At 38.1% G+C, this 18,457-nt stretch overlaps 1 protein-coding gene across 1 annotated transcript in view; it reads left to right on the top strand.

Annotated features, from left to right (window-relative positions):
• Nucleotides 1-506: 506 nt before the first annotated feature.
• REPS2 (RALBP1 associated Eps domain containing 2) overlaps nt 507-18,457 on the top strand; it is a gene marked incomplete at its 5' end in the record, with an annotated part of 120,916 nt that continues 102,965 nt past the window's right edge. The window contains one exon of the mRNA XM_083361282.1: nt 507-731. Within this exon, the coding sequence (XP_083217408.1) occupies nt 507-731 (225 nt within the window). The remainder of the gene's footprint in view (nt 732-18,457) is intronic.

The following is an 18,457-nucleotide window of genomic DNA, read 5'->3' as shown; positions in this document are numbered from 1 at the left end:
CAGCTGCGCCGATCTCGTTTTTATTTATACTTGCACAACCCTGGCACGAGTAGGAACCTCAAGTTATTCTTCTGCAAATGCTCTGACGCAGCGAGTCCGAAACATCATCCTTGCAGCAGAGCTCTATAAAGTCTTCGAGACGCCGTGCTCGTCCCGTTAGATTCACGCAGTCACGACGATCCCTCGACTCCTCCCCAGAAGCTTTTCTCCTTTCTTCCTTCTCTTCCGTCGGGAAAACTGCCGCCACTCTCAGCCGCAGAAAGGGAGAAGGAAGAAGGGGCGCGTAAATTCGTCTTCGCTCTTTCCCGCCCCCCTCCCGCCTGAGGGGCAGCACTGCGGAAATAGCGCTGTTCCGCACTGGGGAAAGGCAGGTCACCTGGAGAGCAGCCGCCGCCGCCAGAGGGGCGGTACCTTCCGCGCCGCAAAGACGGAGGATCTTTCCTCCTCCTCCTCTAGAGCGAGTTTTGTACTCGCCTCAGAAGGGCGATTAACGCCCTTTCCCTGCAATGGAGCCGGCGGGAGCAGCTCTCTCTGGGCCGGCCGCCGCAGGAACCTCTGCACTCTTTTTGGCGGGGAACGAGCAGCAATATTTCTCCGAGCTCTTTTCGCTTTGCGGCGGCGGCCAGTCTGTTCCCGAGGTGGGACCTGGATTGGGCACCCCTGCTGTCGGGGGCAGTAAAGTGGCAGAATTGTTCAGGGCGTCGCAGCTCCCCGCGGAGATGCTCCATCAGGTACCTAAGAAACCCAGAGCCGTACGTAAGAGCGTAGGATTCCGAAGTCAGGAAGAGATGAGAGTATTCTGCCCGCATACAGAGTGCTTTTATCTCGGGAGAGACCACCTAGAACAGCTTTGGGGTGAGGATTTCGGGATAGAGGGTGTGCCTAGCCCAGACTGGAAATCTTACAGCTGGGGAAACTGCTGGTTTGCATCCTTTCTTCCTCTTAACTAGCGATATACCAGCAGATGTTAGTTATACTGAAACATGCTAATATGGTTAATTGGATCGTTCCTTACTGAATTAAAACGAGTGGTATAACACGCTGAATCAGAAAATAGCCTGACACATCTTGGCCAAGCATGTTGTATGAGCTTAACTGGTATACTTTATTCTTTTAGAGTTGTGAAAATTAATGTGCTTGGGTCAGTTAAGTAAAAACATGGTTTATAATGACTTTGAAACATGCTAGCAGGGATTTTTCATTGATTTCCCCCTCTCTTTTCACTCAAACACATCATTTCAGTGCAAATATGTTGCTGTAGCAAATATATAGTTGTTTTGTTCAGCTCAAAAACAGTTTGTTACCCCATCTTATTTGAAAGTACTGGGATTAACCATAGGTAAAAGACTTGAATCCTAAAACTGGTATGTATGCTTGGGCTTTCTATCTGATAATTGGAAGATGATCTTTTCAATACTGACTTACAGAAATACACTGGGTTGCTAAAGTTTGTAAAAGTTTATTCATCGACCTGCTATTATAAGAGTTTGTGTAGAAAAAACTAATATCCCACATATTGCCTGAGTGAACACATGCTCCAATTAATGCACACACCAGAATAATGGTTAAAACAGTTTCATATAAATCAACAATAGGATTTAAATATAAAAGCTATTAACCCTATGAAACATAGATACCCTATGAAAGATAATATACAAATTGGTCATTGGTTCTGCCCATTTTAATTTGGCACAAATTTTAGATTTGGTTTTTGAAATAATTAAAATTCAGTGCTTTTGCAAATATAATTTATATTGTAAATCTATTGTGAATCCCAAGTCATTAGTTTTGTTAGATGAAGTTCATACTATTTGAGTAACTATTAGGAAATTTTTGATTTTTGAATGCTGCTTATTAAATCTTATTTCTAATGTACTGCAATGTTATATATCCACTGGAGTTGGATTTGTATTTTGCTATGGAGAAAAGCCTTAATTTTATGTTGTGTCATCAGCCCACTAAGGGGGGAAAAACAAATGAAAACAAATCGTAGGTGTAGCAACACATTATTATCTTTGTCATGTTCCTCCTCCACTATCAAGTGCTGATTATGACGTCTTTCTGTCAGTGATTTTTTTTTATCTCCATTTTCTGGCATGAAATCCTTAGCCTTTGTGTCAAAATTTGACTCATAATTTTAACTTTTTCAATTTTTCAAATAACGTTTTATTATATTTATTACAGTTATTTATATGCTATCTTTTTGAATGACTCTAGGTAGCTTACATTGTAAAGATCCAACATACTAAAAATTGAAAATGTTTTAAATATAGACGTATATTCCATAAAATTCATTTCCCCTGAGCTTTATGGAAGAGGAAGATTTTTGTCTGCTCTCTAAAAGACAAAAGGTTGGAGGGCCAGCCTTAAATAAGAGAGTAAAATTCTTCCAAAGTGGGAGACTGCCTTGTTTTGGATTCCCATCCCATAGATATCTTTCAGGATGAGTACCAAAACATCTCCCAACAGTACATGTTTGCTTTCATTTTTAATGTGTGCCATTGTGCCCACAGTAAAAAAATACAGTAAAAGTTATCTGTCTAATAGTTTCTACTTAGAGAAGATAGTCCCAAGGAATGTCACATAAATCTTAGACATTTAGCATTTTAAACATTTGTTGCTCTTTCATCTTTAGGTTGTTTAATATTTTCATTGGGAAAGAGGGACATAATTATTAGTATGGCTATATGTACATGACATTAATTCTTTGTAATGAATTTAAGAGAGTGTTAGTTTGGTGTAGTGGTTAAGGCAGGCTAGAAACTGGGAGACAATTCTAGTCCTGCCTTCAGCATGTTGCTATGTGGGGGTAGCCTTGGGCTAGTCACTTTTAGCCCTAAAAAGATGACAAGGGGCAACCCCTTTTGAAAAACTTGCCAAGAAAATGAAGGAACTAAGCCAGGCTGTCCCTAGGAATCAATATTGACTTGAAAGGATACACAGTAAAACAAAAAGAATTAAAGAAGTATTAAAATGTAAACTCAGAGATAATTTTGAATTTTAAATATATTGGTCATAACAATAAAAAATTTACAATGGTTTGAAACTGAACTATATTCATTAGCTTTAGCTGTTATCTATGGACTTTACAGTTAAAAGCTGCAAGGAGAGAGATGCCTGCTCACCTATATATATATGTGATGCTGTTTTATTGAGAGACCACCTGGCCTTAAAAGGAATGTGCCCAGTCATTGATTGCTTCATTCTCAACTTTCTTTTATTCTACACAATCAGGGGGAAGAATGTGGGTAACAGAAAGTGTTGCAATTTTATTCTATCAGAGATAATTTTGTAATTACTGATTTTAGCTGGAATTATTCAGAATTAAGTGCATGCACAATTGCTGTCATAAGAATACATTTAAAAATTAGTTTACAAACTTTAAATTTCTTTTCATGTGCCTGCAGTAATTGGATTGTTCTTTCAAATTGTGTAAGCTGGATCACTATATGTTTTTTGCCCTCAGTTTTGTTAATGTATTAGAAAAATCTTGATAGGTGATTAAGGCTGGATTCCTAGATTTATAAATGAAGCTTCTGAATCAGAATATATGCATACAATGGTAGATACCTCTTTCTTATAAAGCTAATAGCATGGTGGTAACTTAATTCATTTTAACAAGATATTTTTATTGTTTATAATATTTTGAATTAATCCTTTATTTTTTACAGTAAGTAAACATAGAAGAAAATGTAGGCTTTGTGGGTTATATGCAGTTATATAAGCAACACTGTTCAAAACACTGCACAGAGAAACGGTGTTAAACTCTAACTTGGGAAGCAGGTAAAACTAGTTAAACCTTGAAGACTTTAATAACTGTGTTCTCTGTCTCCCATTAAACTCCCTGTCAGTTTATCATTACAAGAAGTTAGTAATTTCTTGAAACCTGTGTTTTGGTTTTTGGCATGTTTTTATAATACAGACTCTTATCTGTGTCACCTACCATGAAGTAATGGACCTCAGTGTACTTTGATCACTTTTGTGTGCAAAAGATAAGTCAATAGGGAACTTGATTTGCAAGCCTGGGAATATGTTTTTCTATTATTTGGGATCTTGCTCAAGATGTAATGAATCTTTCTCTATACATAGTGCTTAATGCTGTCCAAGTGTTAACTTGCCTCATCTTGAACAATGCTTTTGTTTCTTTACAAGTGTATTTAGAGCTATTCTTTTCTGCTGTAAGTATTAATAAAAATCAGACTTTGATATTAGCAAAATTGTTGTTTAAGCAATATATGACATGGGAATGAATTAACATAAAAATAGGCGAAACGAGCAATTCTCGGCGGTTTTTTTCCTGTTGTTTTACTTCATAATACTTGTTAAGCATTGGAATTTATTACTGTTCCAATCTAGCAGTTAAGACCTCAGAAGATTAGACAAAGGTTAATTCTGTCAAAATGTCAGTAACCCTTATGGAACTGAATCAGAAAATAATAGAATAGAGCTGGAAGGGATCTTGGAGGTCTTCTAATCCAGCCCCCTGCTCAAGCAGGAGAACCTATACCATCTCAGACCAGTGACTGTCTAGCCCACGGGTGTCAAACTCGTGATGTCATGTGACCTGTCACAATGTATTGTGACTTTTCCCATTGGCGGCAATGGGGTGGGCGCGGTTTTGGTGTGACGCATCTGGCCCGCTGGCTGGCAGTTTGACATCCCTGGTCTAGCCTCTTTTTAAAAATCTCCAGTGATGCAGCATCCAAGATTTCTGGGGGCAAGCTATTCTACTGGTTAATTGTCCTCGCTGTCAGGAAGTTTCTCCTTAATTCCAGATTGCTTCTCTCTTTGATCAGTTTCCAAACATTGTTTCTTGTCCTGCCCTCTGGTGCTTTGGTGAGTAATGTGACCCCCTTTTCTTTGTGGCAGCCCCTCAAGTACTGCAATACTGCTATCATGTCTCCCCTATTTCTTCTTTTCTTTAGTATGTTGTTGAAATAAAAATCTTCAGAGTCCAGTCCAAGCCGGGAATAAGCAAAATGGAGACTGCTTAAGAAAGAAGGTTGTAGTTTATTGAAGAACAGAACCACAAGACATGTGACTCTGGAGCAGCTGGCCACATGTTGCGGGGAGTGGTGGATTTTTATACCTTCTTGGGTTTTTGTGTTTGGAGTTGTTCCTGTGGCTTTGTATTCCCTGTGTCATGTACTTTGACCTGAGTCTGAGTGTGCCCCTTTTGGTAGTGGTGGGTTAATCCTATTATATTCTAAAGGTCATGTTTCCTGTCCTCTGTTTTTCTAATCCCCTCAGCTCCAACCTTCCTGCCCCCAACCTTTCTGAATAGGATTACCAATGTGCATTTCTACAGAGCTGGCCTCTGCCTTGGGGAGAGCGACTGGGGCTGGTTTCTGTCTTTTAAGATTTTCTTTATCCATTATTCTATTCCTTTGGGGAAATATAATATTCTGCCTTTTTAATATCCCCCAAAATATTTCCTTCTCTGGGGGCGGGGGGTGACTTCCCACAATATAAAATGCTTTTAAATTCACCATGACTCTGAATTGGTAACGCATGGAGAACATTCTTAGCAAAAATTCCATTTTTACATGTGCTTTAGATACATGCTTAAGGATTTATAGCCTTATGGAAACTGTTTCAAAATCTGTAGAAAAGAAGAGGTCATTTTGGTTTTGATATTTTGCTATCCTTTTTCAGGGCTAAGGATAATAGGGATAATCAAGAGATGCTCTTCTAAAATGTATTAGGGATGTGATATGACAATAATTAGGTAACACAAACGTTGGCAATAAAATATATACAAGATATACAAATGATATACACATTTTTGGAATGAGGAATCAGAACCATTTGTATATTAAAAGAATATGTGTTCTATGATTATTGATTTTAATGTTTTTAAGAGTCCAGAGTTATTGTATATGAGAGGGGTGACAAATTGCCTAAACTAACAAATAAATAAATAAATACATGGAAAAAGTCCCATATATTCTGGAAATTTATTAGGGAAAACATTGAAAAGGTGACTCAAAATATTCTTCATTTAAATTGTACCTCTTCATATTCAGTAGTATATCTTCTGATATGTTTATCAGCCAGTAAAAACAGCATATGTTGCTTTACAAATCAACATATTAATTGTAACTACTATAAAATGCTCAATATAGCTTTAAAGAGTAAAAATTTCAGTTATGCAGACCAACCACAAATGATGCAATTGTATATTGTATTTTTGATTTCATACATTTTGTTCAACAAATAATGGTAGAACATTTTCAGTGGCTAAAATCCAAATAAGCATAATTAGAACAAAAGCAGAAATGATAATTGATAATTTTGCAATGACAAATTCAAGATGTTGCGTTTCTAAGTTTTTTTGTGAAGATAAAGATAAAATAATATTCTAGATGAGCTCCAGTATAATTTGGTCTGACAATGAATCTTTCTAGGAAAGCTGATTTATAAATTGGATAAAGCTCTAAAATAAGTTTATTACCAGAATTAACTTGATAACTTCAGGATTATATTCTTTAAAATTTACTGAAGTGATGACAAAATATACTAATTTCACTCAACAGATGCTGACTGGCTATTGCGATAGTTTAAAATGTATGACCACTTGTATGTGACTTGACTTAACAGAAACTGTGAAAAGAGCAGTGCAGCTGCTGTTACTGTATTGTGAACAAGAAATATATGCTTAGATAAGCACACAGACTCAATTTTGATCTAAGGCAGGGGTCAGCAACCTGAAACAGTGAAAGAGCCACTCGGAACTGGTTCCCTCACAAAGGGAAAAACTGGGAGCCGCAAAAAATGTGTGCACATGCACGTACATGCGCACATGTGCAGAACAGGGTTTGACTGAAGAGTGGAGACAAGGCAAGATATGCACCTACCCTGCATATTTGAATTGATTGGTTGAACTTTTTTAGTCCCACTTTTTTTTGGGGGGGACTGCACATGGCAGAGGACTGAGAGCTGCAGGAGACGGCTGAAAGAGCCACATGCGGCTCCGGAGCCGCGGGTTGAAGACCTGTGATCTAAGGAATTTTTTTTTTTTTACAGCATTGTGACCCATTTTTTGACTATTCTGGTAAGAACTAATATATATTTCATAGCTTATCAAAGCATCAACTTGATACAATGGGCATCATGTTAAAATTTAAATCTCATATGAGCTAATCTCCAAAACTGCTATTTAAGTTTTCAGTCTGTTGGTTAATTAATTAGTTAAGTCCATCAGTATGACTTCAGCCATATAGATAGACCCTGCCAGGTTAATTTGTCCCCAAATCAGCCCTTCAAGTTCTTCAACAGTGTAGCTGTAACTCCACTATTCTGCTGGTCCTCTTTTTTGAAATCTATGACTTTCCTGGTTTTGCTTCCTTTCTCTTTTTGGTACTTCCTCTGATTGTTCTGATATTCAGTTTGCTATTTCTTGGCTTATTACAGTCTCTTTACATTTATCGTTAATAAGTTTATTTATTTCATTCCATGGTGTGTCTGATTTCCTAACAATGAGATTCAGAACCCCAAAGCAATTCCTGATATACTTGAAAATGGTAGGTATGTAATCAAGATCATAACATGTAAATGAATTAACTCGGTTCTTCCACTTTACCTTGAATTTCACTTGCACATTTGCAGTTTGTGATCTGTTCCACACTTGGCCATGGCAACATTTTTGGAGCTATAAATGAACTCTTCCATGTCCTTCAAACCAATAAGACAATTTATTCCTATGCGCAGCATCTGAGGATGTTCATATACCATGTTTCCCAGAAAGTAAGACCTATCCTGAAAATAAGCCATTGCTTGATTTTGGGGGGTGGGCCTAATATAAGCTCTACCCCAAAAATAAGCCCTAGTTTTGGGGCGAGGTGCATGTGTAAAAACCTAGGGGCAGGGTTGGGGGGCTGGAGCTGCCCCACACACCCTGCACCCACTTACTTTACTGATAGGACCACTGCAGCCAGGCCTCCCACACTCTGACAGTTGTTATGCCATGTGACTCATCATGCCAATGCCGCTGCATGTGGCAGGCCATACAGTGCTTTGGGCCATTGCCTCTGCTCATGGCAGGCTGCATGGTACTTCTCGCCAGTGCCACAGTTCACTGCAGGAAGCCATGCGGCGCTTCGGGCTGTTGCCAATACTCGGGCAGGAGGCTGCATGGTGCTTCACAAGGAAGCCATGCAGCACTTCAGACCGTTGCCCTGACACAAGGCAGGGCACTGCGCAGTGCTTTGGACCATTGCCACTGCTTGTGGCAGGAGGCTGCGTGGTGCTTCACGAAGGTGCCACCGTTCATGGCAGGAAACCACACAGCACTTTGGGCCATTCAGGAGGCCTCATAGTTCTTCATGTTGGTGCCGCCACTTGCAGCAGGAAGCTGCATGACGCTGCGGGGCTGTTGCCACTGCTTGCGACAAGAGGCTGCATGGTGCTTAACGTCAGTTCTGCTGCAAGAGGCAGTATGTTGCACAGCACTTTGGACCATTGCTGCTTGCAGCAGGAGGCTGCATGATGCTTCATGCTGGTGCCGCCTTGCAGCAGGAAGCCACATGGTGCTTTAGGCCATTGCTGATGTTCACCACAGAATACCGTGTGGCGCTTTAGGACATTGCTGCTGCTCTGAGCAGGAGGCCACAGGGTACTTCATGCTGTTGCTGCCGCTCACGGCAGGAAGCCGTACAGTGCTTTAGGCCGTTGCCACTGGTCATAGCAGGAGGCTTCATGATGCTTCATGTAGTGGCGCAACAGGTGTTGAGGTGTGGGATGCCTGGCTGTGGAGGTCCTAAGGTAAGCTGGTGAGACATTCCCTGAAAATAAGACCTGGTGCTCTTTTGGAGGCAAGAAAAATATAAGCCTGGTCTTATTTTCAGGGAAACACGGGTACTACATTCTTCCAGACTTAAGAAAAAAATGGTTATGCTTGATAAGTCACTTAAAAATGTTAGCTTTTAATGCTTTAGTAATTGAATTGGGAGTTTACATTATATAGTTTAATGTCAACTTTAAGGTAAAAAAGAGGTATCAGTATAATGATTCTGAGCTTTTACAAGCAGAATATTTCATCAGCTAAATATGGCTGCATCTTTCACAATTCTAGTATAAATTTGATTTATCTACATCAAACAACAAATACATGAATATTATGCATGTTTTGTTTTTAATATGGTTATTACATATTTTTTTCAACATTATTTGCCAAGAAATTCATTTCAAAAAATGAGAAAAGGGTTCTAAAAAGCATCATTTATTTTGTGGACACCACTGTTACAATATTTTTCTCACATTTCAAAGCAATAATTTTTCATGGATAGGAAAGTATTTTGTTGCACTCAGTATCTTTGTTATGATTTCAAGTACAACAGAATTGGCCTATATCTTGTGATTCCTTTAAATAGAAAAGTCTTTATTTATATTGATTATGTGCCATCAAGTCATTTTCAACTCCTAGCAACCATATAGACAGGTGTCAAGCTATTAATCCTACTGCCTTTAGGACCACAGTGTACTTCTAGCTTGCCAACAGAGTGGGGAGGGAGATGGGGAAAGCTTTGAATCCACAGGTGTTCTTATCATCTTGAGAAAGCTGGAGCTATGGAGGAGTTTTTTCTCATAACAATTATTGACATATTGGATAATGTGACTTGAATTGTCAGAGAGGAGAGGAGGAGATTCATTCTTTTAATTGCTTGTTTCCCGCTTTTTCTTCAGAGCTAGCTTTCACTTTGAACCTACCGAAATGATTCTGCTCAATAAAGATTACATTAGAGGACTTAATGGCTCTGGTGTTTTTCTTAGTTGGGTTTTTTCAGCCCGAGGTTGACAGTAGATTTTCTCCATGGCAATTTATTCCTGTTCTTTAAGGACTTTCAAGAGAAGTTATTGTTGTAACTGAGTCTTATCTACCTTGCTGCTGGCGTCTTCTTCACTTTCCCTCCGTTTTCCCTAGCATCTGAATGTTCTCACATAATATTACTTTTCTAAAAATAATTGTATCACTTTATCAAAATATAAAATGCAAAAAGAAATTAAATGAATAGAGAATTAGAAAAAGGGGAAGGGAAAAAAAGAAGATAGTGTTTGAAAAGAAGAAAAGAAAAAGGCACCAACTTGACACAGTAAAAGATAACATTACAGTCACAACTTTTTGCTTTTACACAATAGTATGTACAAACTATTTCTACAACAATACATCTATCTGATTAACAAAACAAATTTTCTTTTTCTTTTTCATTGCAAGCAGAAAATCGAAGCAGTTTCAAAATAGGAGCAAACTTAAATGTATTCTCATCTTTGGATAAAAGGGTCAGTTTAACTATCTATGCTTCTCATTGCTGTGGGGGATAACATATGCCTCTATTGATTCATTAACCTTTATCCTAATTCATATTAAAAGAATCTTCAATATAGATTCAATCCTAAAGAGAGAAAGCACTTTTCTTAGTTTTAATACTTTACTAACTTTAAATAATATTTAAATATATATAAAAATGAAAACAACAAAACTAAACAACAAAAAAACCCTTCATTTTAAATCCAAAATTACATTAGGGCTTTCACAGTTTTTACAAAAGAAACAGACAAAGCAAAACAAACAAACAAAACCACCAGAGGACATACATTTACAAACTTACTGTATGCATATAAAGCTATCTTAATGCTTTCTTTCAATACATATGTCAAAACTTATAAAAATCCATCCTAACTAATTCAATCATTAAATCTAAGTCACTCCCTCCAGGTTGTCTTCATAGAATGATTTTTTTTCCTCTCAGGGGTGTCACTTTTCTTCAAGAAGTTCTAAGCCTGTAAAGTTTCCATCTCTTAAGATGTCAATCATATCTTTCTTTCTCAAAGAATTCTTCACCTTGTTGATGTCCATAAGGAAAAAGTCACAAACTTGACCTCTTAATAGTTGAAAATTTATTTGACACTCTTGTTTCAGTTGCATTGGGAAGCTTTTATTCAAACCATCATCATAATAGAAACTGATGTCAGATTTATATTCCAAAGGTACAGTTAGGTTATTTGCGTTATCCAGCATTTGTAGAGTTGACACAGTGGGTTGATAGTTTCCTACAGTGGGTTGATAATCTTTTTTAATCTCCTCTGTATCTTTGACATCTTTAAACCCTAAAGAGTTTATTATATATTTGATTTTGTATATGTCTTTTATATCTTTAATAACAGATTCCAATTCAGTGTTAGATGTCTTGATGTTTAACTTCAGCTCCCTCTAGTGGTCACAAATTTCTTTCTTTCTTTCTTTCTTTCTTTCTTTCTTTCTTTCTTTCTTTCTTTCTTTCTTTCTTTCTCTCTCTCTCTCTCTCTCTCTCTCTCTCTCTCTCTCTCTCTCTCTCTCTCTCTCTCTCTCTCTCCCTCTCCTCTCCTCTCCTCTCCTCTCCTCTCCTCTCCTCTCCTCTCCTCTCCTCTCCTTTCCTCTCCTTTTTCTGGCCAATCAGAGCTCATAGAAATCGGAAAATTTCAACCACCAACACCACCCACCATGAGATTACAAATTATTTTAAATGTAGCAAATTAAAAGTCCCATCTTTTATCCTTATATTTCACCAGAAAAAGTACTTCACACTTCCTTCTTTTGGTTGCCTACAGCAACTCTCTTCCTTGTCATTTAACAACAAAGGAGTCTCCAAAATGGCATCTAACTTCAAAAAAGAGTATTAAGCTGTAGTTAAAGAGAGCCTCTTTTAGCTCATATAGGTAATAAGCTCATAAATTGATTGAGAAATGAAGGGCACAGCTTATTGGCTGTTTAAAAAATAAATTCCAAAAGGGCTGTTTTATCCATCTCCAATGTGATTTCTGCCCCTCCTCCCAGCTTCAGCTCACCCACTGTCCTGAAGCACAACTTCTAAAATGGCTTGCAGACTGATGCTGTTATTGGAGGATCTTGAGGGATGATTCTGAGACACTCCCTAATCCAGGAGGGTCAAATAAACAAGATGAAGCCTGGTCCTTCTGTTGCTGAGTTGGAAAAATGACATTCCGGGGTGGGGTGGGGGGTGATCAAGAATATCCCAATGGAACTGCTTCAAAAGTTCTTGGGTGCGTCTAGCGGTGTGTGGGTGAGCATTATCATGAACATCACCACACCGGAAGTCAGCATGCCCCAATGCTTGTTATGGATGGTTTGCCTTAGTTTTTGTAACATTTCACAGTAGACTTCTGAATTGATGGTCAAACCATGCTCCATGAACTTCACTAGCAGTACTTTTGGGGCATCTTCACATTAAGCGGGATTTTCTATGGCACCACTTCCAGTGTGTTGATTCATGTTAATGCTCACCTGCACACTGCTAGACATGTCCAAGAACTTTTGAAGTAGTTCTGTTGGGATGTTTTTTTATCACCCCCCCTCCCCGATAGCCCAGATTTGGTGCCGAGCAAGTACTACTAAGGAATTTCAAACCTTTTAAGACGTTATGACAATTGCCTCAATCTGAATGGTGATCATGTCAAAAAGTAATGTAGTGTTGTAGTTTTCAAATGTGTATAATAAAAGTTTTGTATCTGCGAGTGTCTGTCATTGATAAGAAATAAGAAATAAACCTCCAAGCGAAGGTTTATTTCTGAATTGCCCTTGTAGTAAATGCAATATTTATCAGTAGCTAAGCCAGTGATGGCAAACCTTTTAGAGACCAAACCCACTTATGTATCATCGGGTGCCAGGTGGGTGTGGCCCATTGGGTGGGTGTGGCTGCGGTGGTAACGGCAGACTGGGCGGGACTAAAAAGTTCAATCAATCAATTCCAACTTTCCGAGATCTTTTTTTTCCCCCACGAGAAGTTGAAATTGATTGAACCTTTTTTTTTTGCACATGTCGGTGGAGGCCTAAAGAAAAAGATTTTATAAAACTCAGCTGAAGGCCTAGGACTGGGCTGAGGGGGCGCGTGCCCACAGAGAGGGCTCTGCATGCCACCTGTGGCACGCGTGCCATAGGTTCGCCACCATGGAGCTAAGCCATTGCAGTTTTGACTTTGCAGTATATGTGTAATCTGACAAATAAACCTTTTTCACATCCCTTGATATTATAATTTTTTATTTTTCTTAAATCATTTTATATTGTGAACTCCAATATCTTCTTGACTATCACACATTTGTCCACAAACACACGAAAGGCAATAGTGATTAGCATAATCTAATATTGACATATACAATGGGACTTAAAAATATGTGAACCTTTTGAATTTTCAACGTTTCTCCGTAAAATGACCTAAAATATCTAAAAACTAAAACTAAAAGCAAGTCTTAAAAATTGGGTTAACAGAACCTAAGTAAACAAATGAGTAAAAAATAATATGCTTGTACATTCATTTATTGAGGAAAATGATCCAAAACTGTGTTATATTTCCCAGGAGTGTTCAACCAACCAAAGTCACACCAATATCAAGGTGCGTACTACTTTGGGAACCCAAGGGAACATCCCCAGGGAACAACTTAGGAATTAAAGGCCTTTCTTGCCAATGTCAATGTTCACGAAAACATTACTAGGAGAACAGTAAACAATAATGCTGTGCATGGTAAGATTGCAAAGAGAAAGTTACTACATTGTCAACGGGATCCACAATATGCCATTCCTGCTGGACCTGATGGGATAGGTAGATGTGACTGGATGGTTCCTCAAATAAAGGAAGTTTTCAAGCTTTCTTTAATTGGCACTTTCAGCTGAAAGCCATATAGAATTTTGAACTGACTGATGAAATAGGAAACGTACTTCATTTTATGCTTAAAATTTTAACATTTATTTTCTTGTGTATAATTCCAAAAGGAAATAACTCTGATTATACTGAGACTAAGAAGATTCATTTTATGGTTGGATCATGGGAATCCTGTTTGCTCTGTCCAGTACAACAAAAAATAGTGCTTAAAGCAACTATAAACAATAAAACAATAAATTAAATAGTATTGAAATAGACAAATTAAAAACTAATATTAAAACACGTTTACAAAACAACATTCTCATTTTATATCAGATTGAATAAAGCTATTTTTGACTTCTGATATATGAATAGCGAAGAAGAAATTATTTTCAGTTTCATAATCTAAATCTATTTCAGTGCTTAGGAACTGCCAGCCACTAAAACCCATTTTTTTAACAACCTCAACTAATTGTGTTTTCAATAGAAGAAGAGACTGGATCTTCTTTTCTTTTCCTTTCCTTTTGTTATTTTCAGGAGAAAAGAATAATGATTTATAGCATACATTTTGGAATGGAGTAGTTTGCAGCAATGATTCTTAAGTAACTTTCCCTTTTTATATATTGTTTGATCAGAGTTGTGATATTACTTAAATGGAAGTACCGGTAATGCAAAGATTGTTAGTTGAAGATTGAACCTTCTGGGATAGGTGGCATGCAAATAAATAAAATGGTGTTATTTGCTGTGCCTGAACTCAAGAACATGTAATAAAATAAATTATTTTTATTTATTTTTGGATAAAAAACCAGTGATGTCTGGGTAGCTCTGTTAATAAATTTACATTTGTGGAAGATTCCTTCTTCATTTATGCTTTTATATTTTTAATCCTGTATAGATCCTGCAAATTATGCATCCCCAACTGTCTAGAAATATATGGGAGATACAGCAAAATTGCTCACATCTTTTTATTAATGGAAACCTTTGAATGTCAGAGAGCAGAAAGTAGGGAGGCCACCAAATGCAGCTGCCTTGCTTATTAAGTGCAGTAATATTCAGTTCCATTAGGTGTTAAGACCAAATTCTAAAAATATTGAACTTTTCCATTTGCTGTATCTACCTTTTCATTCCATCTATATTTTCAAATACCCCATCTTGTATATATCAGGTTCCCAAACCCCAGTCCGTGTCATGCTAGAAACCAGGCTGCACAAACAAGCGCAGTCCCATCCGCAGGATGCAGACAGCATGCAAAACCATGCCCCCTCTGGTCCACGGAAAAACCTCTCTCCACAGAATCGGTCCCTGGGGTCCAAAACGCTGGGAGCCGCTCTTGTATATGCAAAAGAACGAAGAATTGGCCATTATTTGGCCTATGAAGAAGGGCTGTAGGACTTGGATTTGGCTAGTCTAAAGAAAAGAGGAAACGGGGGTGACATGATATCAGTGTTCCAGTATTTGAGGGGCTGCCACAAAAAAGAGGGCATTAAACTATTCTCCAAAGCACCAGAGGGCAGGAGAAGAAACAATGGTTGGAAACTGATCAAAGAGAGAAGCAACCTGGAATTAAGGAGAAATTTCCTAACAGTGAGGACAATTAACCAATGGAACAGCTTGCCTCCAGAAACCGTGGGTGCTCCATCACTGGAGGTTTTTAAGAAGAGACTTGTCTGAAATGGTATAGGTTCTCCTGCTTGAGCAGGGGCTGGACTAGAAAACCTCCACGGTCTATTCTATTCTATTCTATTCTATTCTATTCTATTCTATTCTATTCTATTCTATTCTATTCTATTCTATTCTATTCTATTTATTCTATTATATTCTATTATATTCTATAATTAAATAAAAATAATCATTTTAGCCATCGTCTTGTCCATTGCAGGATGAAGGCCTGTTCCGCATGCTTCCAACCAATACGGTCCTGAGCTTTCTTTCGCCAACTGGGCCCACAATAGTTGCTGATGTCAGTTCATCTTGTTTTAGGTCTCTCTTTGTGGACGCTATTTATCGAGTAGGATCCATTCTGTGACTGCCTTCATCTACCTGCCATCAGTTCTTCTTGCTATGTGACCAGCCCATTCCTATTTCAATTCTTTTACTCTCTTGATGACATTGTATACTTTGATATTGTATACTTTCATTTATTCTCTAATCCATGTGCAGGTCTTTCTTATCTTGTAATGCCGAGCATGTATCTTGCCATGGCTCTCTGTACCACTTGTAGCTTTTGTATCAATTGTGAGAATGGTGTCCATGTTTCACCAGCATATGTTAGAGCAGGTAGCACACACTGATCAAAACCTTTTCAGGCATAGGGGGAGGTTGTTCTTGAAAATTACGCTTAGCTTGCTGAATGCCTGCCACACTCCATTCAATTTCTTCAATTTCTTCCATTGAGATCCCTTGGCCAAGGTAAATAAATAAAAACAAGTAATATAACTTCAGCTGCTATCTTGATTTGAGAATGTTGATACCTATGTTTATATATCATTGTAGATATGAGCCAATATTTAGCATTTTTTCATAATGCTCTGGAGTCTTGCATAAATGCCTCTTTCCATAGCTCATTCAAGAATATAATGAGAGGGATTTTATAGCAATGAAGATACATTCCAGTCTTCTCTATCACACTTAAAATGTTATGACTGTCTTCGCTTTATTTGTAAAAAAATACAGTGAATGGTTTTAAAAAGTCCCCAACATCCAGGTATGGCTTCTCATATTTTAAAATAAAGAATGGTATTTTTGGATCTATTGGCTCTTGTCCATTTAAGTCTTAGTAATATATCATATATACTTAACAAAACAATGGAACATCTGGTATCTGTTTCTACATTTGTTTTTCTTCCAAATCAAGGAAAGAATCATAGAGCTGTTTCTAAAAGTTTCTTGCATGTAGTCACACATTGCTTAACCCTAAAGCCAACTTTGGCTGAAGTCCAGAAACAATACTCTAGACTTTATTATCATATGTTGTTTCAAAGGACAACAACTTTTATTGATTTTTTCCCTGTTGGAATGACATGTCTTATAATAAACATTTACTTTCTTTTTGTGGAATGAGAATTCCTTGAAAAATGAGTTGGATGTTATTTATGAAAAGAGAATAGTGCTGCTGCTTTGCCTCTTAAAATACATCTTTATTGTATAAATCACATATTTTATTTAAAGACGTTTATGCCAAAATTGTGCCTTCTGCATTTTTATTGAAGATTTTTGACTCTTAAAAGCTTATTTTTTAAAAAATCTAGAAAGTTATTGAATACATACCCTGCTATCATTTGTGCTTCTTCTTATAAAATTGAGCCCAAATGGAATATAAATCTCTTAGTGGCCTAAATCTAAGACTAATACTTTAATAGCTTTCTAGAAAAATCAATTTCCTTTGTAAGACTGTCAAAATTTTGAGATGAGTTTGGTTGGGAAATGTTTTCAGTATAATAGTATGAGGTCTTTCTGGAGCTTCAGTTAATTATTGTGATTGTGTGAAGACCAGTGTGAAGGTAGATATAGTTTTGAGCTTGTTTTTTCCTCTGAATTAAAGGAAATGGTATATTTTTTGAATTTTCTTAAGTTTTATTTCCCCCATTTTACATTAGTTATCATCACTATTTTCCCCTTTTTACATCTGCTATGATCATAACATCTACGTGGAGCTGCAGTTTTAGAGTTCTCTGAACTATAAAGCTCCACAATAATTTTTAGAAGTTTTTAAACATAAAAAATAAAAGATTTCAAATGAATTGTTACGTTATAAATAAAATGAAAAAGTTAAGACTCTGCTGAGGAAGAGCATAATAGTGTTCCTTCTCCCATGATATTTAATTTGTTCTCCGCAACGGGATATGCTGTCCATGACTCTTGAAGGAAGAAAGAAATAACAAGAAATAAGATTAAGCTTGTCTGGTAATATGTGTTCAAATATTACTTTTCAAAAATAATATTTAAGACGATGTTCTATTACAGGTAGTCCTCAAGTTACAAATGTAATGGAGCCTGCCCATTCCATTTGTAACTCGAGGATTTGTAGGAGTGAATCTCATACTTTGAATGCGATTCACTCCCAGCTTTCGTCCATGTATTTGCTAATTTAATGCAAGGGCAAATGTGCGGCTTGTTAACTGAACATGAGGTATCTCAGAGTGGGGAAGGTCATGGGGGGGGACTAGTGATGGAACAGGAAACTGGCTTCAGAGCACCCAAGCTCCCACCCCCGTGATACTTCATGCTGCCTCCCCTGGGATCCCCACAATTGTTCCCCCACCCAATCCTGCTGTGCCGGGTCACTTACCTTGTGAAAATCAGTCTCCAGCCTCTCAGTTTCTTTCTCCGCTCCCGGCAGGAGCAGAGGGAGGCCTCCAAAGCCCAGAACAGGCCTCCAAAAGCACGTGGCTACCACCCATGGCCTCTGTTCTGGGCCTTGAGGCCCACAGAAGCATCCCCCCGGCTTCCCTTCTGGATGGCAGCAGCCTAGAAAAGGTCTGGATCGGGCCTCCAGAGGCCCACAGAAGCATCTCCTGGCCTCCTTTCCAGGCATCAGCAGTCCGGAAAAGGCCTTTGACACCTTGATCAGGTCCTGGAGGCATGCTGAAGTCTCCCCCGGCCTCCTTTCCAGGTGGCAGTGGCTCGGAAAAGGTCTTCGACGCCTGGATCAAGCCTCCGGAGGCTGGCTGAAACTTCCCCCGGCTTCTGTTCCATTCTCTGTTGCAGAGAACAGAGGCCTAAATTACCATGAGATCACAAAATCAGTAGTGTGAAATCTTGCACTACTGATCTCGCATGATCTTGTGTTACTTTAGGCCTCCATTCTCTGAACGCATTAAAGGCCT

This window comes from Vipera ursinii, assembly GCF_947247035.1.
Source record: "Vipera ursinii genome assembly, chromosome: 4".
NCBI lineage: Eukaryota > Metazoa > Chordata > Lepidosauria > Squamata > Viperidae > Vipera > Vipera ursinii.
The sequence above is the reverse complement of the archived record's forward strand: the minus strand, read 5'-3'. Positions and strand labels throughout refer to the sequence as shown.